This window comes from Heptranchias perlo, chromosome 6, assembly GCF_035084215.1.
Source record: "Heptranchias perlo isolate sHepPer1 chromosome 6, sHepPer1.hap1, whole genome shotgun sequence".
Taxonomy (NCBI): Eukaryota; Metazoa; Chordata; class Chondrichthyes; order Hexanchiformes; family Hexanchidae; genus Heptranchias; species Heptranchias perlo.
The window spans coordinates 19,134,060-19,158,298 of NC_090330.1; the positions used below are offsets into that span (position 1 = coordinate 19,134,060).

Sequence of the window (24,239 nt, forward strand, 5' to 3'; positions counted from 1 at the left end):
AAGGCTGGGTATTCTGCGGCGAGTGACTCACCTCCTGACTCCCCAAAGCCTTTCCACCATCTACAAGGCACAAGTCAGGAGTGTGATGGAATACTCTCCACTTGCCTGGATGAGTGCAGCTTCAACAACACTCAAGAAGCTCGACACCATCCAAGATAAAGCAGCCCGCTTGATTGGCACCCCATCCACCACCCTAAACATTCACTCCCTTCACCACCGGCACACTGTGGCTGCAGTGTGCACCATCCACAGGATGCACTGCAGCAACTCGCCAAGGCTTCTTCGACAGCACCTCCCAAACCCGCGACCTCTACCACCTAGAAGGACAAGAGCAGCAGGCGCATGGGAACAACACCACCTGCACGTTCCCCTCCAAGTCACACACCATCCCGACTTGGAAATATATCGCCGGTCCTTCATTGTCGCTGGGTCAAAATCCTGGAACTCCCTTCCTAACAGCACTGTGGGAGAACCGTCACCACACGGACTGCAGCGGTTCAAGAAGGCGGCTCACCACCACCTTCTCGAGGGCAATTAGGGATGGGCAATAAATGCCGGCCTCGCCAGCGACGCCGACATCCCGTGAACGAATAAAAAAAATGACTCCTTATGTCCTCTTCACAACTTACTTTCCTACCTACCTTTGTGTCATCAGCAAATTTAGCAGCCATACATTTGGTCCCTTCATCCAAGTCATTGATATAGATTGTAAATAGTTGAGGCCCAAGCACTGATCCCTGTGGCACTCCACTCGTTACATCTTGCCAACCTGAAAATGACCCATTTATGCCTACTCTGTTTCCTGTTAGCTAACCAATCCTTTATCCATGCTAATATGTTACCCCCTACACAATGAGCTCTTATTTTGTGTAGTAGCCTTTGATGTGGCACCTTGTCAAAAGCCTTCTGGAAATCCAAGTACACCGCATCCATAGGATTCCCTTTATTCACGTTGCTTGTTACTTCCTCAAAGAACTCTAATAAATTAGTCAAACACGATTTCCCTTTCACAAAGCCATGTTGACTCTGCCTGATTGCATTGAGAGTTTCTAAGTGCCCTGCTATAACCTCCTTAATAATAGATTCTAGCATTTACCCTATGACAGATGTTAAGTTAACTGGCCTGTAGTTTCCGGCTTTCTGTCTCCCTCCTTTCTTGAATAGAGGAGTTACATTCGCTATTTTCCAATCTGATGGGACCCTTCCAGAATCTAGGGAATTTTGGAAAATTAATACCAATGCATCTACTATCTCTGCAGCCGCTTCTTTTAAGACCCTAGGATGAAATCCGTCAGGACCTGAGGACTTATCAGCTTTTTGTTCTAATATTTTTTTCAGAACCCTTTCCCTGGTGATTGTAAATGTTTTAAGTTCCTCCCTCCCTTTCACCTCTTGATTCACAATTATTTCTGGCATATTATTTGTATCCTCTACAGTGAAGACGGATGCAAAATATCTGTTCAATTCATCCGCCATTTCCTTATTCTCCGTTATTAATTCCCCAGACTCACTATCTAGAGGACCAATGCTCACTTTACTTACTCTTTTCCTTTTTAAATATCTGTGGAAACTCTTTCTATCTGTTTTTATATTTCTAGCTAGCTTTTTCTCATTCTCTAATTTCTCCCTCCTTATTATTCTTTTACTCATTCTTTGCTGTTTTTTATATTCTGTCCAATCTTCTGGCCTGCCACTAATCTTCACGGAATTGTATGCATTTTCTTTCAATTTGATACTATCTTTAACTTCCTTAGTTAGCCAAAGATGGTATGTCTTTCCCCTAGAGTCTTTCTTTCTCACTGGAATGTATCTTTGCTGAGTGTTATGAAATATCTCATTAAATGTCTGCCACTGCAACTCTACTGACCTATCCCTTAACCTAATTTCCCAGTTCACTTTAGCCAGCTCTATCTTCATGCCCTCATAATTGCCCTTATTTAAGTTTGAAACACTAGTCTTAGACCTACTCTTCTCTCCCTCAAACTGAATGCGAAATTCAATCATATTGTGATCACTGCTACCTAGAGGTCATTAATTAATCCTGTCTCATTACACATTACCAGATCTAGAATAGCCTGCTCTCTGGTTGGCTGTAGAACGTGCTGCTCTAAGAAACTGTCCCGAAGGCACTCTATGAACTCATCTTCCAGGCCAATCAGATTCATCCAATCTATATGTAGATTAAAATCGCCCATGATTATCACTGTTCCTTTTTCACAAGCCCCCATTATTTCTTCCTGTATACCCTATCCTACAGTCTGGTTACTGTTAGGGGGCCTATAAACTACTCCCACAAGTGACTTCTTGCCTTTACTATTTCTTATCTCTACCCAAACTGATTCTACAGCTTGTTCTTTAGAACTAAGGTCATTTCTCTCTATATTACTCATATCTTCCTTAATTAAGAGAGCTATCCCTCCACCTTTTCCTAACTTCCTGTCCTTCCGAAATGTCAAGTACCCTTGAATATTCAGGTTCCAGTCTTTGTCATCTTGCAGCCGTGTCTCTGTAATGGCTATCAGATCGTACATATTTATTTCTATTTGAGCTGTCGATTCATCCATTTTGTTACGAATGCTATGTGCATTCGGATACAAAGCCTTTGGTGCTGTCTTTTTACTATTTTTGCAACCTCTAGCCTTATCTGCTGATGCACCCTTAAGTTTGCATGCTCTGTTCCTTCCTGCCACTCACTGATTATAATTTCCCTTATTGCTACCTTGCTTTCTTGCCTTGTCTTCTTTCTTTAATTTATCACATCTTCCCTTACCTGATCCCTCGCCCCCGCTATTTAGTTTAAAGCCCTCTCTACCGCCCTAGTTATAAAATTCGCCAGGACACTGGCCTCAGCGCGGTTCAGATGAAGCCCTTCCCAACTGTACAGCTCCCACTTTCCCCAGTACTGGTGCCAGTGCCCCATGAATCGAAACCCATTTCTCCCACACCAATCTTTGAGCCACGAATTTAACTCTCTAATCTTATTTACCCTATGCCAATTTGCTCGTGACTCAGGTAATAATCCAGAGACTATTACCTTTGAGGTTCTGCTTTTTAATTTAGCCCTTAGCTGCTCATACTCCCTCATCCTACCTAAGACATTGGTACCTACGTGGACCACAACAACTGGATCCTCCCCCTCCCACTGCAAGTTCCTCTCCAGCCCAGAACAGATGTCCCGAACCCTGGCCTTCTGGACACTCGTTCACACCTGCAGAGAACTGTGTCTATCCCCCTGACTATACTGTCCCCTACTACCACTACATTCCAACTAACTCCCCCCGCTTGAATGGCTTCCTATACCATGGTGCCACAGTCAGTTTGCTCATCCACCCTGCAGCCCCCCCTTTCGTCCATACAAGCTGCATGCACCTCAAACCTGTTGAACAATTGCAAAGGCTGAGGCTCCTCCACTTCTACCTTCTCGATCCCTTTACCTGCCTCACTCGCAGTCACACCCTCCTGTCCCTGACCACTGACCAATTTAGACAACCTTATCCTAAGAGGTGTGACCGCATCCTGGAACCGAATGTCCAGGTATTTTCCCCCTCCCTATGTGTCGCAGTGTCTGCAGCTCGACCTCCAGTTCAATGAAACTGAGCCGTAGCTCCTCAAGCCGCAGACACTTACTGCAGACGTGTTTGTCCTGGATCACACTTGCGTCCAGGAGCTCCCACATTCTGCAGTCGCTACACATCACCTGCCCTGCCATCTTTATTATGTGTTAATTAATTTATTATTCTTCTTAATTAAATTTATAATTTATAAACCCTACTATTCCCAATAAGCTTTACAACTGCTAGTAAACCTTCTACTACTACTAAAACGTGTCCTGTTAACAGTGTTGAACTGCTGTTCAAAGTACTAAGTACAGCAGCACACATGCACCAGGACCAACTGGAGCAGACCGCAGAGTGAAGGTCAACCTTTTTTTTTATTAGTTCCTGGGATGTGGGCGTTGCTGGCAAGGACTGCATTTATTGCCCATCTCTAATTGCCCTTGAGAAGGTCATGATGAGATGCCTTCTTGAACCGCTGCAGTCCGTGTGGTGAAAGTTCTCCCATAGTGCTGTTAGGTAGGGAGTTCCAAGATGTTGACCCAGCAACGATGAAGGAACGGTGATATATTTCCAAGTCGGGATGGTGTGTGGCTTGGAGGGGAACGTGCAGGTGTTGTTGCCCTTGTCCTTCTAGGTGGTAGAGGTCGCGGGTTTGGGAGATGCTGTCAAAGAAGCCTTGGCGAGTTATTGCAGTGCATCCTGTAGATGGTACACACTGCAGCCACGGTCCTCCGGTGGTGAAGGGAATGAATGTTTAGGGTGGTGGATGGGGTACACTATCACAGTACTGCCAGTTCCAAATCGCTGTGAACAGCAGCTCATCTCAAATTAGAACCTGCAGTACAGCAGCACCATAAAATCATTCAGAAGGATAATATACTTTGGTACAGTCACTTATGAAAAATGTTGTTTGAAAAAGGCTGGAAGATTCTGCACAATAGTGAGCAAATGATTTACCAAATGTGTATAACTTCTTTACGCAAGTCCCACAGTATATGAGCATCTTAACAATTACCCCAGTGATTGCTAAAGTGTAGGCAAGACAACCCATTAACACCATTCAAGGTGGGTTAGAGGCTGGAACTTCACATCAAAAGCATAAGCTTTTTACACAGCAAAATGACAGATGGCACAGTGTGGAAAATCTGTACTTGTTGTGTCAATGATTAACTAATCTCACAGTACATAGCCAACTTGTGAAAGGGACAGCAGAAAACTGACTACATTATCCTGCGACCAGCACAGCAAGTCAGTGGTGTGAAGGAGGTTTCCTGAGCTAAAGCCTTTGTAATCCTGTTTATCTTTTCTTTCACACCCTCTCTCTTTAATCAGCAAGAGAAGTGGCTCTAATCGCTGTCTGGGGACCATCACAACACTACTGTCCATGCTTACAGCTAATGCATACAAATACTGAGAGCTTGGCCCCTGACTGAAAGCCTTGTGCCATTTTACTCATGTTCCCATCTGCTTTGAATCACCATCCCTCACTGAAGTTATCATCCATCCACAGGCAAATGATTTCTGCCAGTGATTTCAGAATAAACCCTGCATAAACAGAAACAACAACCATTTTAAACACAAAACTGGAATAACAGCGAACATGTGGCATGTGGAGGAACTGACTTTTATTAGGGAGAAGCAGTCAGCATCTGTACATAAATAAGTAAAGCCCATGGTAAGCTATCTGCTAGTTACTCCAGGATCTGAAATACACAAAATGTTCAAAACAAACATTCTAATCAAACATATGTATAGTATGCTTTTACCTTGTCATTTTCCCCTACCCACGTTCCAAGTTATTGCACACTGTCTCCCCAACCCCCCCCCCGACCCCCGTCTATTCACGTTATCTTCCCAGATGTGAAGGTGTAGTTGTTGGCAATTCTTAGTCAACTTGCGAAGAGTGGTGTTTGAGCTAATAACTGTCCCTGGAGAGTTACCCTCCTTCTCCCAGATGAGCTGGTCATGCCTGATGGAAAGGAAACCCAGGAACAAATGTCAAGTGAGATGTGAGACACAAGTCTCTTTCTCAGCAGTGTAATCCTTCAATGTTGTTGACACTGAGCCATCTGCACCACACTCTTCCACAGCAGATTTCCCAGGCAGGATAAACAAAACACTGGAGAACAAACACTTTTTTTAAAAAAGAAAAAATGGATTAAATGCTGAGGGTTCCCAGTGAGCATTTTTGTTACCACCCATTACCCCTAATCCTGACTGCATTTAGTGAGGGGGAAGGGGGCTCTGCAAAACAAACTGTGATGAGGACGAATCAAAGCTTATTACCAGCCAGTATCATTAAGTGCCCCTCTCGCTCGCGTACACAGTTTTGTGAGGAGGAGTGAAGCTGGATTCTAGTCATGTAGTTGCAAGGGATTTGAGGGGGGTGGGGTGGTTAGAAAAATATTAAAACTCTCCCCATGCAGCTTACACTCCACTGCTAGGCTGCGTGTTTCCCATTCTCTCCCTATTTTCAACGCCAATAACACTCTTTATTTCAGGGGTTTAAGTTAAGAATTGAAAATATGGACTTACCATTAGCAGTAGAACATATGATGTGGAGATGCCGGTGATGGACTGGGGTGGACAAATGTAAGGAGTCTTACAACACCAGGTTATAGTCCAACAGCTTTATTTGAAATCACAAGCTTTCGGAGCTTTCCTCCTTCGTCAGGTGAGTGTCACTCACCTGATGAAGGAGGAAAGCTCCGAAAGCTTGTGATTTCAAATAAAGCTGTTGGACTATAACCTGGTGTTGTAAGACTCCTTACAGTAGAACATAGGTGAGGCAGACCCTAACCAACTTTGTACTAGCAGTAAATCTATACCATTTTCCGTTCCTATATTAAATGTGAGGGTACACTTGTACAACTGAAGCCCACGCAGTTATAGTGTAAAAGTGCAGACCGAATCCAGTGTCAGGGCCCGATCTGACACCAGTGAAAACAGGATTGAGAGAGCTTAGGGGAAGGGATTTTACCCTGCTGCGCTCCACAGCCAGTTCTGACTTTAACACCCGATTTATAGTATACAAGTGTAAAGTCGGTGTGAAATCAAAACCGCATCACACCAACAATAACCTTGTAGAACAAATGTACCCAAAAAAGTGTTCCCCTCATTGCCTCCAATATTGTTGCTCCTTTAAAATACTAGTCATATATGGATGATTTCATCTTTCTGGTAATGCTGCACACATTCACATAAAGGAAGGATAAAGAAAGGTTAAAACTTGATCAAAAACTACTGGGAGGCAACTACATTTGGCAGGTGCAACTATTAAAAGTTACGCCAGTTTCTGTACTTAGTCCCTGGTGACACAATGGGAACCTCAAGTCAGCCAACAGTACCTATTGTAAAAGGGGTTGCCACTGCACTCACTAATGGCTGCCCCAAGTCCCCTGTTATCCATTGAGGTCAAGGGGTAAAGATATGTCTCCGGAGGACTGTAAACACAAAGTAATCCAGGAACAGCTGCTCAGTTAACTAATTTGCTCACAGATCCCTTGACTGTTTAAAGTGGTGTCTGAAGAGATATTAAAAGGGCATTAACGATGCTACAGCCGTAATCTATGCCGTTGACTCAGCCGCCTGCGATTAAATGAATTGCTTTCCAACCTAACTAAGAACTTTGATTGTTGCAGTCCTTTAGAGGCTACTAGAGATAATATATTAAGTTAAATGAAAGGATGACAACAGGCAATCCTAATCTCCCTGATTTTATTAATGTTGCTGGGGTAATCTATTCTCCTTGTGCCAACAGTATTAGAAACGTGCAAACACTTAAAATAATTAAAGGGGAAGGAAAGTCAAGAGGGATTACTTTTTGTTCAGTTGTCTATTTGAGAAAAGATGGCTCTAAAAGTATGCCTGGACACAAATGGAAACTCATTACAATGCTTAAAATCATGCTCGTGCTGCCGGTTTCCCCAAATGCAGGGCTCGCACAGCCAGCTGCAAAGCAAATATAAATCTACTGGGACTTGTTTAAACCAGTTGCCAGGGTGATCTGTTTTTAGCAAGTCGTCCGGGCCATCAGTTTTAGTGAGTTCTGCTGAAGAGACCATGACGCGAGCACATGTTTCCCACAATATTTCCAGACTAAACTACGAAGAAATGTAGTTTCTGACTGCTCAGTATGAAGCACACACTCACTCCTTGTAGGGACTTACCCACGTTCAGGGAATTTAGCACAGATTGACAAGAGCCAAGGCTTAACGATTCTCAGGTAATGCATAGGGGTATTGCTGGAGCTTACCTAGATGAAATCACATAGGTTACTGGCACAGAGCACATGTAAGCTTATTCAGCCAGGACTGACCTTTAGGTCAGTGACTTTCACCAAACTAGTCTGGGGTCAAGTGAAAGCACCTAAGACCTCAGTGATAGGACTATCCATCCAGGCCCCAGCAATGAGCCAAACTAACTGCAGAGTCATCAACAGCGGTCTGGAGACTACGGACCTGCCTGTGTCAAGGATTACCAAGTCTGCCACAAAGAATCAAATTACTTCAATCTCCTATCATCAGGCTTGGACCTTAGATCCAATTCAACCCAAAAAAGAGGCCCTACTATCTTTTTCTCAACCACAGGTCCACCATGTTGAATCCGCTTGCCTTCAGATAACTCCAGGGATGTTACTGATAGGGAAAAGCCCCGACTGGCTCCGTTAATTGCCTGGAAGTCAGCTGATAACATGTTTTCCCAGAGTCAGGCAAGTCAGGATCGACATCCAGGGAGTTTCAAAACCATGATGGTGCCCATTGCAATCAATGCAGATTAATCCAGGAACACACTATGCCTGAGCACCACCCCGCGTCCCCCCTCCCTCCCCCAAATCAGTGATATCATCAAAAAGGTCTGGAGAAAAGAGGACCCAATATGATAAAATATGCCATGACATTTTACTTAAGAATTTTTTTTTTGTAAAAAAATGTACTGCCCCCTAGACCTTCCTTCCTTCCTCTTTAAGGAATTCCATGTGATGAATAACTGGTGTCCAAATAATGGAGATTCTACAATACATACTTTTTCTTAAATTGATTACATCTTCCTATACTTGGAATAATCCATAATAAATTGCAGATAATTTGAAATAAGTATACCAGCACTTAGTCAATAAATGAAAGCCAATCTCTTGATTTTTGTCCCACATCTTAATGAACATGGTGGTTCAGACCGAATGTGGGTACATTGGCCAAAAATATATATGTATTTGCCCACAGCTCAGCAGCAGTAGGTTGGCACTGAAATAGACAACTAAGTAAAATCAGTTGTGAGCTTTTCGCACAAGGCACTGTGGGCCAGTTTAACATGTTAACTGTTATCCATCAACATTGGTATTTGAAGTAAACTCCAGGCATAAAATGAGAGAGTAAAAAATGAAATTTTCATTCAAATGTATTCCAAGTTCAAGCCTTCTCCCAAATTTAGGGTCCCAACTCTGCCAGAGGAAATGTAGGAGAGTAGGACTCCCACGTGCTCACAGTCAATGATGCACCCCTCATTGCAATTTGCAAGGGCAGGGTTATTTAAATAGTCGGGGCGGTGGAAGTCAGAGCAATCCACAGCCACTCCACTGGGTGGATCCAAAAACCCTTCCCAGGCCAAAGCAAAAGGCTAGTTATTTTTTTCTTTGGCTCCTAAGGGAGCATTTTTATAAATATAATCGATCCCCTTTGTCCTGATAACTTTTGGAGCTTTTACTAGGCCCTGAATATAATGCACGTCTGGGGAATTTTCCATTGTGCGTGATAGGAGGGTAAGTGGCAGAAATCCCAGGGTAGCCCAGGAACTCCCCCCAGATATACCCACAACATATCAGGAGAGGGGTTGGGGAGAAGACTTGCCTGCTCTCCCCTCACTGGAATTTATAGCAGAATGTAAAAAAGGCAGAAACTCAACGCATCCGGGTTCCACCCCAAATTCCAGCCCCCCCACCCCCAGTGAGCGATGCACCCACTTTTCATCCTCAAGAAATTCAGGGCCTACATATTCAATAGCCCATTTATAATGACAATTGGAACTTGGGCTGGACAGGGAATTCAGCAAAATATAAGTTCCTGGTTTCAAGTTACACATACTTTTTCAAATTCCTTTGAAGTAGATTTCATGATGGGACTAATTTCGAGGCAGAACAATATAAATAGTTTTTGGACTAGATCTGCTCTGTTCCTCCCATCACGTTCCACAGTGTTTCAGCTGCCATCAACTCCATAATGGTCAATTGTCCCACGTTGTCTGCCATCTGTTCAGTGTATGAAACTTTCGTCTGCCAAACAGCAAAATCATTTGTTGGCTGGAGACCAACAGAGAACATCAAAGACCTGCAATCATACTGTTGAGGGCCAAGAGGATGAGTTTTCAGTCTGTTTTGATATTGATGTGAAATAGTTGCACCAGGAAGCTTTGTTCTTGACTAGAGTTTTGCCAGTTTTATTCTGGTGCAATTATGGTGGTGAAAATAGCATGGCTGGTCAGGAAAGTAAATTCACAGACAACCATCCTCAATTTGAACCAATGAAGAAACTCATTTTATTGTTATGCAGGTTGTTTAGGAGGCAAAGATACCTCCATAATTTGATAAAGTATGAATCACCTGAGATCTTTTCAACACTGTTAGATTTGAAGCATAAACAGAACAACCTTCCTAATGGCATTCCACAGTGGTATACCAATGTGATGTACTATGATGTGGTAGATTCCTAGTTTGAGCCCATGATTCTTTACACTGTTATGTTTCCAGTCTTGGCTAGGCTTGTTGGGAGCAGCCAAGTGAAGGCTTCCCACATCCCAAATCCAAATATGGAGGGATAAAAAAATTAATGGTTGAGTCAGCCCAAACCATTAGCCAAGGCTAGGACGGGGGGGAGTCAGCAGGTCAAACATTTGACCAAGAATCGTGTGTGATGTCGAAAGTGGGGGGAACCTAAAAGACAGTAGATGGTCATTTTAAAGTTTTTTTTCAAAAGGTTAATTTTGAAATAATTCTATCTGAGAATTGTACAGTCTAGGCTCTTCAAGTATGAAGATATTCAAAAGGTCAAAGTGCAAAGAGAGTGCTGGGGCAGAAGTTTGAACTGTTTACAGTCAGGAGTTTCTGTTCCCAAGAATGCATCTTTAATTCAAAGTGAACTTCACTTTAAGGGTTAGAGAAAAGATAAAGATATTCCACACACACTTCCTCTTTTGGGAAATGTGCCTTAGTGACTGTGAGGGATTGGTAGTGAAAACATCCGCAACAGGAGTTGTTATTCTGTGTAATGACAAGAAGCTGTCATGGCTATAATAGCATATAACATATCTTTTATTCATAAATTCATAAATAAAACATTTCATACCAATAACTGTCAAAACTGAAACAAAAAGATGATTTATTTCTTCTAAATATAAAATATATTGCAAATATACTGTTTGATCATTTTAAACATTGATCCTCCGTTATACTTAAAACCATATTAATAAAACCCCTTACAAAATGAATTTATGCTGCATGTCGTAACCTAGCAATGCTTTTCAAATTGCTTGTATTCACTCTTTATTTTAACACTATTCAAAATTATTCAGTAACAGCATGTTTAACATAACAATAAGAAACATTTCATCTGGTCAATAGATCTAGGCGGAGAGATTGTGCATTACAAATTCTCTCTGCAGCATGAATTATTTTTTGCACTTGACAGTGATAGAAAGCCAGCTATTCACCTCTGTCCTGGAAATAACAGACAGACATGGACAGTGATTTGCCCATTTGTTACTCCAAGCAGGCAGCTGTCATTCAGAATCTCCCCTTTATTAGATTAACACTCGTGCCCATGACACACTTTCAAAACCAAAACTGATGGATGAGATTGGCAGTGTTTTTGTTTGTCTTCATTCCAAACATATTGCGATTCACAAACAATATACATTAGCCTTTTTAAGGAATAGTTTTAGTCCTTTGCACACAATCAACACTTTCTCATCACAACAGAGATGTTAAACCATAGAGCTTTTGAGGAATATGTAGAAAAAAAAGACACTTTATGGTATAACTCCAAATTGGTGTCCAGCTTATGCCAAAGCCTTGATAAAAGGTAAGAAGGAATTGCCTGTACCTCAGTAATCCATTTCCTACCAGCTGTTGCTTTTACATAAGGCACGTATGTTCTAAGGGTACTTGATGGGATTTCCTAAGATTAGGGTTGTAATGATGGCTGTTGAGGACGAAATGCTGCTTAACACCCCACACGGCGTATCCTGAGACATCACTGACTCTCTTCAAATAAGTTTAAAGCATAAAATTCAGCCAGGCACAGTGGGGGTCATTTTGACTTTGGGTGATAGTGTAAAATAGGCGATACCAAATCAGCCGCCCATTATACATCGCTCCTGATTTTCATTTCCTTTGAAGTCAGTATCGGTTCCATTGCATCTATATCGCCTGTTTTACACCATCACCCAAAGTTATCCTCAGTCATTGAATATTAGAAAATCTTGTGATTTGTGAATGGAGCTGCAACACTTCAGAAGCACAGTATTCCAAAAATGTGGTGGCCATTTTGGTTAAAGGTGGAGGGGGTGCAGAAATGCCACTTAGCAGTGGGTCAAAGTCACAGTTCATGGTCAGGGCAAGCGAAACTACAGCTCAGGTATGCAAGTTTGGAGCCAAGGAAACACTTGGTTCAGACTGGAGAAAATAGAAGTGCGGATTGTCCAGTTATATTATTAGCTTAACAGCTAAAAGAATGAAAAAATAGAAGGCATGAAGCCTTGAAACCCTGTTATATTCCCAAATAAAATGCAATGCGTGAACCTATTATAGAAAATAGACTACAAAAATGAGCAAATAAGCACTACAAACCAGTGATGAACTGCATCAGAGGATGAAGAATAAATCTGTAATTTATCATGTATGTTGATGTCAGAATATATATTTTTCAAAAAAATACAGGCATACATTTACAATATTGAATCACTATGTCTGGCTAAACATGTTTTAAATTAATTTGAAGAGAGACAGTGATGTTTCAGAATATTCTTATGAAGTATTCAATGGAAGATGCCTTCATGCGTTCTACTGGAGAACTCAGAGTAAACATAACAACCACAAGGTTCAGTCTGAGAGTGTGATCCTTCAACCCAACTACCTACAATCAGTTTGCAGAGTAAATTATTCCTTGATTCTGTATATACAGTTCTAGGTAAATATTAATCAACACGCCCCTGTCTGCAAAGAAGGAGTTAAAGCAATTCTCACAACATATATAATTTTACTAAAATAAAATATATGCTACAAATGAAAAATTAAAGGACACATGTGTTGCTAATATGGAACACATCCAATTTGCAGCTATTAATAAAATTATGCAGTAATTTGTCTGGAGACATCATGTTATATTTAACAGTCCCATAGCTCCTATATTAAATTCTTTACTGGGTCCTTTGTCAATTCAGCACTGAATGTGGTGCTGCATTTGGAAAACAATTTCCCACAAATGCTGAGGCAGGTACCATTTGAGAACAGCACTGGTTTTTCCAGCGCTGAAATTTTAATTACTTCACTTTTCAATTGTCATTGTACATGAAAGTGAAGCTTTTCTCATCAGGTTTGGCAGAAAATTCAACACAGCAAATAGACTGATAGCCAAGAAAAAACAGATTACTTAAGAAAATACTAAGAACAGACTGGCCTCTCTGTCCTTATAACCCAGACCTATGACTAACTATCTTCTGATGCCACCTTATCTACCATATTTAAATCCAATCCCACATTTGTTATAGTATCAAATTCCACACTGTGTATAACCAATGACTTCCACTTTCAGTGGGATTACTCCGGTGATCATGACTACACTTCTCCTGTTCCTCCTGCTTTATCAGAATTGCAGTTTATACTGACAATAGCCTGCAAATGGTAATTTAAAAATGGTTCACAAAGCTTTGACTCACCGAGGTCAGTGCAGTTGGTATTGTTTGTAGCCTAGCCAAAGGCAAAGCAATTGTGATATAATTGTTAACATGTGTCATAACTGATGTTTCTGAATTCATGATTTTTGTTTTTCATTTTTGGGTCAAGGGTTAGTGTTAAGTGGATCATATAGTGAATAAAGATACAGGGCACACTTCTGATCAAAAATAACTCAAATATGTCATATGCTATTCATTACGACAGACACCTTCCTCAGCTATAAGCTGGTACCTCAGACCTTCCAGTCTCAATCACCTGTCTGGCTGCATCTATGACAAAAACGTGGAACGAATATGTCCAACACCACCACAAATACATACACTGGTCACACATTATCGTCATCATATGCACCTACTAGCCTACAAAAATTGGCATATTTAAAATATATCACTCCGCTCCTAGAATAAATCCTATTTCAACTTTTTTCAATCAGATTACTCGATCTCCCATGGACATGCTTTCTGGCTTCAGGGTCATTCATCTTCTACTGCAGCATCATCGCCGCTCGGCCATTGCTCCAAGGCCAGACCTGCGCAGCCTCCTCTTCAGCTTTGAGGCCTACTCAGCCCTTACTCTGGCCTTGGGTCTGTCCAAGCCTCGAGACCACAAGGTCTTTGCTGTGAACTGCTCTGCTGCTCTAGGCTTCATAGCGCTCAAAGGGGCAGGGTGCTGCCTGGGTGGGAACAGAGCTGGTGTCCAGGGACGTGATTGGTGCAATCTGATTTGGTTGACGCTCATTCTACAACACTAGACCAGTAAGGGTCTATAATGTTATAGCATCATGGACATACAGTCACACAGGCACAGTTTTTACATAACATCGATTGACAGGTGTTTGTTAACTAGCCAACACAGGAATTTACTCCCTCATTGAATTTCCAAATGTACAAAGGATATTCAGCACCCAAAAAGCTAAAAAACTGTTTAAAATAAATGGTGTAAATGCATATCTTATGAATAAATTGCAGCATATTTCTGGATAAACCTACAGTAATTAATTCTCTTGTGTGATCATCATCACAAATAAGGAATGAGGGAGTGAAAATCTTTTCATCAATAATTTCACTCAAAAAAGTTGTCATGAATACAAAGCAAGATTCCTTTCCACCCCCCAAACAGTTTCACTACAATTATCAACAGAATTTAACCCCTTAGAGTGAATAGACAGTGTTATATGAAACTCAGAGAAAATTGAAACAAGAGTCTATTATAAATAATGACAGGTTAACCAGGAGATATTTCAAGCCTGTAGTCCAATTCCTAGGTTTGGATAATGAAAAGTACAAATGGTTATGGTCAGTTTCTCAGAGATGATATATCACTTGCCTTAAATATCCCTAAATTGTTTGAACTTCATTGTCACCATTTCTGGTGATACCTGAACTCTCTTGGGTTGTAGTCTGAGGTATTCATTATTTTATACATATTAACTTATGAACTGTTGCTTGACAAAGGAATAAGACTGCATCCATTAGAGATACAATCCAAACATATCTGGCAGAAATTTGAATAGAATCATGCATAAAATATGAATTTATAAATTTTAATACATTACAGTTAAGTGCCAGCACTCTTCAAAGTGTTACCACTTGAGTCAAATTATTGAAGCTCAGCTCCTTTAGTGGTTGTCACTGATGTGCTGTGCTAGACAACTGATATAAAGACAAAGAAGCTGACAGCTTGTCTTCACTCATTCTTCACAGCTTTGAGTTAAATAATCTTCTGGAGCTACAGAAGGATGATCCTTCCATTGTATCTGTGTGAAAGGAACAGCCCAAGCCTGCAGTTTCTAGTGTTATTCTGACCCTGGATGCTGCCAGCACATTGTCCCCTCTCACCAGGAGTCTTGAACACAACCTGACCAGGAAGGTATGGGCTTTGTTGCTGTGTGATCTATTGGGGTCAAAGAGTCAGCAAGAGTCAGGACAAAAGGTGGTGTACACTTTACCGAGGAAATGCTGGACAGATAGTAACTGATGTAGGTCTCTGCTGCTGTTCAAATAAATTTGATTTGAAAATCTTGTGATGTCCTTTTTTTCCTCATTCTGGAAATGTATTTCATCAATAATTAACCTTGTTATAAATGTTAATAGTTTTAAAAAATCCCAAAAGGATAAGGTAAGATAAGAGAGATTGTTTTCTTCAAAAAAAAGTCTTATTTTTTCACGTATTAAGGTTCAGATCTCCCCCATGGCTGAGTTTGTAAATGCACTGCCCAGCATGGAACCAAATTATGCAGACCAGGAAGGAATCTCATTCAATCCCATTCTATGCGGAATTAGTTGATCAGTCTGATTGGCAATTGATGTGCTACCATTAGTTTCAGCAACCCTGGGTTAGGGAGGGATAAAGTCAACAGTGGTTCTCATGAATACGAGCCGGTAACTCCTGCTAGAAAATGCAGCTGTACGGACATTGGGTGAGATCGGGAGTAGACTTGGCTGTAATTTCCCCCCAGTCAAATAGCTTGCCAATGCTCACTGTGTAGGCTCACACGTAAAGAATATGTGCTTGACTGGGCAAGTGCCTGTGAACCCCAGCATGAGCGAGTGCCTTTAAGAGAGGAGAGGAGGAAACTGGAAGGGGGGTGGCGGGGAGGAGGTGGAGAGAACCAGTTTAGTTTCAGCTAAACAACGTTTGACTTGTGTAATGCATGTTAAATTGTGTGTTGTACTATCTTGATGTGGGAAGTACTTACAAGTTACATCTCCTTATAACTCTTGCTTGTAGTACACTCACCTTTGAGCATTGCTTGTGATTTTGACACCAATTCAGGGATCCATTATTCTGCAGAAAAAGGGGGAAAACTGTGTTAAAACAATAACTTTATTTTTATATTTCTAATCAATTCTGCATCTTGTATTTTTTTAATATATGCAAAAACAAGTTAAATGGTTCAATGATTGACGGTATTCTACACAGAATGTAAGTATTTCTTTTAACTCAGTCTTGCAAAGATTTCTGTAACAGTTCTGCATACTAGTGGTGGGCTGGAGGTATTATCTGAATGTTCTGCAGAGAACGGTGACATTGCAGGGTAAATCTCCCTCTCGTGTTGCCCTGCCCCAAACGCATATCAAAATATACTGCACAGACAGAGCCCATAATTTTGTCACTGGGGGGGGGGGGATGGGGTGATGCACTATAATTAGCCTTAGCGTCCCTGCACTAAATCAGCCAATGCTGCCGCTCCAAATCACTGACCACAGGCTCCTGCTGAAAGAGAAAATGTGTGAAGCACATGAAGACAAAATTGAGTTTGGCTGTAAATAGCCCAACAACATTCACAAGGGAGGAGGGAAAAATCACCACTCCCGATTGCTATGTGTGATTCCTGATAGAAAATGTACATGCGCAGATGTCAGATTAAAACAGGATTGGGCTTGACTGTGATGTCTCCCAGTGTCAAACAGCCTATCAATGTGCACTGTTTAAGACCATAAATAAAAGTTAGGTGCTTGTACAGGTCCCAAGTAGGTGAAAATACTCTTGGAATCATAGCCCAGCTGAGTGAGCACCTTCAGGAGAGGGAGAAACCAAATTGGAGGTTTATAAAAGATCATAGTGGAAGACATTACTTTTTATGTTGTTATTCACAGTATGGTCTTTATATGATGCAATATTTTGATATGCAGTGACTCCATGGTGCATATCCTCTACATATGCAGCACATCTAATTGCTTTCTGCTTTGGATTTATAATATAACAAAAATACCAGTAATTCTTTCAAATGTGTCCATATGGAGATAAATCAGTGCCACCTCATTTGGATGTGAAACACACAAACAGTTAGCACATCATTAGCTCTGATACAGCATGTCCCTATCCAGCTTCTGAAAGACATACTTATGGGACTTTAATAATATCCCACTCTTGAAGGCAGAAAAAAAATCAGTCAACAAGACTTTTGTGCATGGTTTCTTATGAAATATTTTGAGCCATTTTCCACATGAATCATTTTTTCAGAGAACATTTAATTTTAAATTGCTGTGCTATTTTATAACCCACTTCTTGTTTTAGGTGCTACAAGCTTTCAATTTTCCCCCTAAGTTTTACACTGCAGGAGAGTCAATTTAGTGCTACAGCATCATACAAGGGCTGCAATGAACACTGATCCTCTTGGAGGTATGCAATTATCCAGAAAAATTAAGCAATAAATCAAACAATCTTTGCTATTCCGAAATATAGCTCTAAAATTTAGTATCAATCTGTGAAGCATTATTTTGCTTCCAATCCCTTTGTTGAAACTTAACACATATATCAAATTCATAGTCACAAAAATATAAAAATGTAAGAAAACACAGAATGAACACGATGGCCAATCACTCATGAAACCTGTTCTTTGCACATGTATAATCTAACCTATCATGATTCCCATCCTAATTATCAAATAACCGCTTATCTGGGTCCCCCACAAGCAGTCTTGTCCTTACTTTCTGCTTCCTGCAATTGGCAAGAACGGAACGGCCATATACTGGAAGTAGTCAGGACCTCCTGCAGCATACTATTCCTGCCAGAATCACACATGCCAAGGAATTTCTACCCTTATATACATCAATTGTATCTAAAAAAAAAGTGATTTATAATTATATTATTTTACTGTGATCAAACAATATTCATGCACATCTTTCTGAACATCTGGAGAAATGACTGTTAGGATGAAAATCTCAGCCTCCTGCTATTAAATGCAGTATCTTAAAAGGCCAAAAGTCATTGACACTTGACTAATGAAGAAGTGTTATTAAAATGCCATAAGCCATGACCCAAAAGCGAGTGACATCTGACAGTGCAGAATGACTGATTGCCAAAATGCTCGGCATTTACCAACATACTGTATTTCATATACAGTAGCTGTTTGGTGAAACAATGACAAAGTCAACTACCTTTCAGAGGTAGCTGGTGGAAGGATTAAAGTGTGTTTGGCCTGTTGGTCATTGGTGTGAGTCATTTCTCAATCCACATAGTACAATTGGCAAATGTTACTAACAACTGTGGCAGAAAACAGGTACACAATTAATATTCTCATTTAATTTTTCAATTTTCTTCTCTCCTCTCTTGCAGACTCTGTCTCTTCCTGGGATACTGTTCAGTAAGTGTTAGCATCCTTCTAGCACGTCACATGTAAGCCTAGGCAGTGATGCTGGCTGTAGCATCACGGCTGATACCGATCTTGTCCTCACCAACACCTGTGCGCGCATATTTTCAAGGAGGAGTCACTGGATAGTAATCAGAGGAGTGGAAACCTGGCTAATTGTTCCCTTGTCTAGCCCAGGGGCACTGAGGCCAATATAGCCTCCCAGCTGAAACCAACTAATTCAGCAGAGTAGGAAACAAACTTGGATTCTCTAGTCTGTGTAGTTTGGTGACACTAAACTATTGGGGGAGCTGTACTTCTAATATTTGAAATGTGTTGCCGAATGGATATTTTTGTAGCCCGACTCTATTAGACTGTTATGAATTTTAATCCTTTCTTATGTGCATGTGTATCAAGACTTGGAATCTTGAATATGCCTAAAATCAAGCAGTTAAAAAAATTGTGTTACATTACAAATCAAAAAAAGATATTTTATCTGTGTTTTAAGATGCTGGAAGAATTTTTTTTCTTGGACTTAGCAATTCTCATTAACCAAACTGTTGCTCTAATTAAACCTTGACCACATCAAGTATGACATTTCCTGAGGGCTCTTCAATTGCAAGTTGAAAATCCTTGGACACTAAAGAAAATTATTTTGCAAAAATGAATGTCAGAATTATAGATTCAAAAAATTAAAGTTAACACAACTCTAATTTTTTTTCAAACAATGCAACAGCCTACTTTAGAGGGATCATTTTCAACCCACTTCAAATGTACAGAAGCCTCTCAATTAGAACATCCTCTAGCAAGCAAAATACTTTCTTTATCTGATCATGCGTATTTGGTAAACACTGTAGAGTGGACAGAGAACAAAAAGGCATTCGAGGAGATGTTCTCTTCAAACTAATGCTTTGTTGCATTGAAAAGAAAAGGTGCTTTTAATAGAAACAGGGTCTCCATTAACACCACCACAGTGGGAAGCACTGGGGATAACTTAAACATTTTATGACCCAGCTCCTGTTTAACCTACTCATGTCAATTACTCAAATTTTCCATTCTTTTTGGGAAGTAAAGTTTTTTTTAATATAGCTGTCTAGACAACACTACACTACTGACTGGATGCAATATTTCTTTGATTATAGTATGGCCTTGTGACTATAACTTGCATAAGATTTGCTGTGTCTACTGCACCACTACCAAGACCCCTCTCTAGCATTTTAAACAGTTTAAACAGTACCAACCACCTATGTGCAGAGGAAGGATCAAATCAAAATTCAAAATATTTTTGAAGCCCTTACATGAATAAAGGATTTGTCTCTCCAGTTCAACATAATATTATTGGTATTGGGCAAATGGGCCTTTCAATAGAAACAATGGTCTTTATATTCTTACACAAACACTCAGTGAATGTTGCTGTATGCTTTACTTGCACTTCTTTTGTCTTGCTATGCTAATTTTTTTATTTTTAAATATCAGTAGATCAATAACACAACAATGAAGTAGTTATACAGAGCTATGTAATTGTTCTAAACGTACTCTTAAGAGTTTTGGCACAATAGATATGTCTGTACCATGGGTAGCATTTCGATTGTGAAAACTACATTATAAATGCAATGAAGGTGACAGATGATTTTTCCAAGTGCCTCAATAGATTTCTGGTTAAGAAAGGAAAGGGACTGGGGAACTTGTACTTTTCACCTCTGAGACCTGGGTTCAAAGCCAACCCAACAAATAGGACAAACAGCTTCTCTTTCTGGTGGATCATGAGGATGTTAAATTAAATGAATTTTGGAACTATCAGTTCTGTTCCCTATGGACACCGTCCTAAAGCACAAACTATAAGTTGCCACTAATTAGACAATCTCACTCAGGAAAACCATAATGTGGAGATGCCGGTGATGGACTGGGGTTGACAATTGTAAACAATTTTACAACACCAAGTTATAGTCCAGCAATTTTATTTTAAATTCACAAGCTTTCGGAGGCTTCCTCCGAAAGCTTGTGAATTTAAAATAAAATTGCTGGACTATAACTTGGTGTTGTAAAATTGTTTACAACAGGAAAACCATAGGGACAGATGGTGTTGGGGATGGAAATGCCATACCATGGCCAGACTTGCCCTGATGGTTGGGGGAGGGGTCATAAATCAGCTCCTTGCCAATGAAAGCACCAATTTTCTTTTATTTCTGGAGTCATCTCATAATCCTTACAACCCTTAAAAACAGTGTAAAGTAGGAGCTCCATTCTAGGACCCAAGCACGCCATATCACAATTAACAAAGTTGGCCAATAATGAACAAATTTACTTTGTTTAAACTGGATTTAATGTCATGGCAAGGATTTATTTATAATCACTTAAAAGTAACAGTGCCACATTCCTCTTTCTCACAACGTCTATACAACTCTTTCATCAGTTACGTTTATTGCACTTAAAATTTGAAGAGGTTTTTATTTTTGCCCACAGATGTATAATCATTTGCCAACTAGTGAGTGATAGGGACACATTCAACACATTTTGTGCCTGTTGCAGGGCATTGACTCCACCTCTGCACACACCAGGCTACCCATCAGGATCTCTTTTGGTGCTGAAAGGGCCAATGTATTTGTGCAGCTGACTACTAGCTAGCCTGTTTGTTTCCTGCCGCTTTCAAAGGGCGGAACAAGGCACTATGGACACCCAGCTGTAGGCTTCCCACAGGACTTGGAATGCAACAGAAGGCATCGCCTTCCCTTCTCTCCTGAAGATAAGACATATAACATACCTTAGATGACTGAGAATAATGACATTGAGCCACTGTTTAAGGGGAAAAAGTGTTGCAAACTTAGCTAAAAACAGAAATCCAATCTGCTGCTGCCAAATTACTCGTTCACACTTTCCTCTTTACGCATGCACAGATGGTCATCAAAATAGATCATTAATTTTAAAGCAACAGCATGCAACAGGGAACACACAAGGTTTACATATATACACTTTATCAACTGAAAGAACTGGGAAAGAGCGCATGCTTTAAAATAAATACAGTAAGACGTAAAATGCAACAGATAGCTTTGTCAATGTTTTGTTGAGAAATGTAATTAAAGGATGAAGGTTCACAGTCGTAGAAACTACCAAGGTTGAAAGGAGCAGGAGAAAAGACTGAAGTGAATCAAGATGTAGAATTTATGTGGCACCAAGCTTGGCTTTAAATGCCAGTAGTTTGTTTGAAGAAAAGGAATGGAAGAAAGCCCACCGTGTTTAGGTCCTGAAAAAGAATGAGTCAAAGTGGCAGATAGTATGACGAGTCTTGATTTCAACACAATGACAATGCAGAGAGAAGGAAAAGCGTGCAAGACTGCATAAATAAAGAATGGCCAAAAAAAGAAAATCAGAGTTTCTAAGGAGCAAGTTAGTACAGGCTACTTACAATCCTCTGGTTATCCTATTAACCCTACAGGTCTGGGAGCTGCTCGATTCTCCTGGTGCTTTGATTTATTTTCCAATATTAATTCATTGAAAACTATACCCTTGGTGCTCTAATATTAGAGAAAGAGCTACATAAATGACCATGATTTAATTAGTAGTAATCTCATTTAAGTCGCCATTGATCAATCATCAGACGTGTCATTCTTTTTTCATCCCTACGTGCTTTGAATGTTTATGTAGCATTCATTCACAAATTAGCTCCCAGACTCTATTACTTGGAAGCATATCTCAGATATGGTTCAACAGTGTTGCTTTTACTGTGGTGAGACATATGTCATAAAATATGAAGAGTCCTGGAGATGCTTACATTACACCACTAGATCTACTATTTAAAGTGCAGCAGCGTGGGTACAACAGCTTGCATGGCATCCTCAAGCACAGCGCATTGCTGACTGTTTCCAGTTTCAAATGATGGAGCACTTTTAAACAAAAATAGCTTAATAGAATTCTAATTATTCATAAATCAGGGGTATACTGCACATTTTATGAAGTAACCATGAATCTTTATTCAAGGTCCCTTACAGGGCCCTAGTAATTAGGGAGCACTGCATCACATGTATTTTCAATAGAAGTAGGAAAGAAAACTTCTTAATGACTTTGCCACATTTACCATTTTATCACTTATGAGATCCTATTGAAAAGATACACCCCAACTAATCTGGGGAAAGCAATCTTTAATTGCTGTTTTCTTCCAACTTTGTTTAGCACAATAAAAGACCAGTATCATCCGCAAGGTTGTTTTGTTGGGTGCAAGATCTGGAACAGGACAGGATGTCTCTCATAGCAACAGCATTCAAATTACATCACTGGTAGCTAATGTAATGATGGCAACTTTCAAATGTACTGTGGCTCCGGAAAAGAGACAAGAAAGAAATGAAAAAGAAAGAAAGCAGAGGAGAGATGGAAAAAGATGGAGGGAGAAAGAGTGATGGAGAGAAAATAAGGTGGAGACAGAAAAGGGAGGAAGAGTAAAAGGGAAAGCAATAAAGGGAACAAGGGAGAAATGCAGAGAAAAGTGTGTGTGCAAAAATGAGAAAAGTATTTGCTTATTTCCAACTGCAACAAAGCTGAAATATTAAGGGACAGTTCTTTGTATAAATAATAAAATAAGTATCTTTCTGTATTGGTATTCATTAAAAGTCTACTTCCATTTCCAATAATAAAAGGCAATCATAATATCATAACTTAGGAAAGCTATTTATCAGCATGACAGTGTAGTATTAGGTACCTTTTGAATGCCTGTTGCTTGTAGTCATAATTAGCAATCCATGCAAAGACCAAAAATTCAAATGGAATACCACTTATGTTGAGGTGGAGTAGTATTTACCAACAAAGCAATTTATGAGTGAGAATTAAATTATTGTAAATGACATCACCTCATCTATTTATTTTAAATGCCTATTAAAAGATGCATACTCCCTGTTCAAGTTGCATGCCTCTCTCCCATCCAGTAAACTAACCAGCTAATCTTTTGAGGTTCAGTGCACGGGAATCAAAAGGCTTGATTCTCAAAATGGAGGTGGGTAATTTCAATGATCATTAAGGGGGAGTTGTAATTTAATTACAATCCCCCCTTACAAACTATGATAAATAGGAGGACAATGGGTCATGGCAAGTGTGATATTGACTTTTACTTTATGAATAATAAAGACCCTATAACTCACTGACACTGCAGACTTGGGTAAATTCTATGGTGTGGCTCATTTTTCATGAGTAAATCAATATCACTCTCTAGAGCAATTGTATATCTAATTATTACTGTGAAAATTGTTTAAGGGGAAATTAATTTTAAAAAATGAATTATAGATGTTCATGTGATCCTTTTTTATACATTACCAGCTACACAAACAAATGGAAATTGTGACAAAACACTTCAATGTAAATTAGCACAAGCTGTTCAGTTCATAGCTTTGACATATAGGAGCCTGCCCTCCCACAGTGTTCACATGTTACACGTTTGCTAGTTACACAGCACACTGCTACAACACAAATGATACCACTGTGGTTCACTACAACATACATGCAATAGTTGTGTGGCAGTTCAATTCTCAAAGGAACGTTGTATATCAGCATTTGTCAAAGGTTATTAGCCACATTATGCATTTTATGGCAGTTACTAAAATGAATGGTATCATTATGCTCTCAGTAAGGCAAAAAGACTAGACTGATGACAGTTAGAGAAGGGCTTAGGGTCCACCAA

General features: G+C 40.1%; 1 protein-coding gene across 1 annotated transcript in view; it reads right to left on the reverse strand.

Annotated features, from left to right (window-relative positions):
- Nucleotides 1-24,239, reverse strand: part of LOC137322467 (anosmin-1) — a 153,937-nt gene that overhangs the window by 124,148 nt on the left and 5,550 nt on the right. Inside the window, exon 2 of the mRNA XM_067985386.1 lies at nt 16,243-16,290. Coding sequence (XP_067841487.1) covers nt 16,243-16,290 — 48 coding nt within the window. The remainder of the gene's footprint in view (nt 1-16,242; nt 16,291-24,239) is intronic.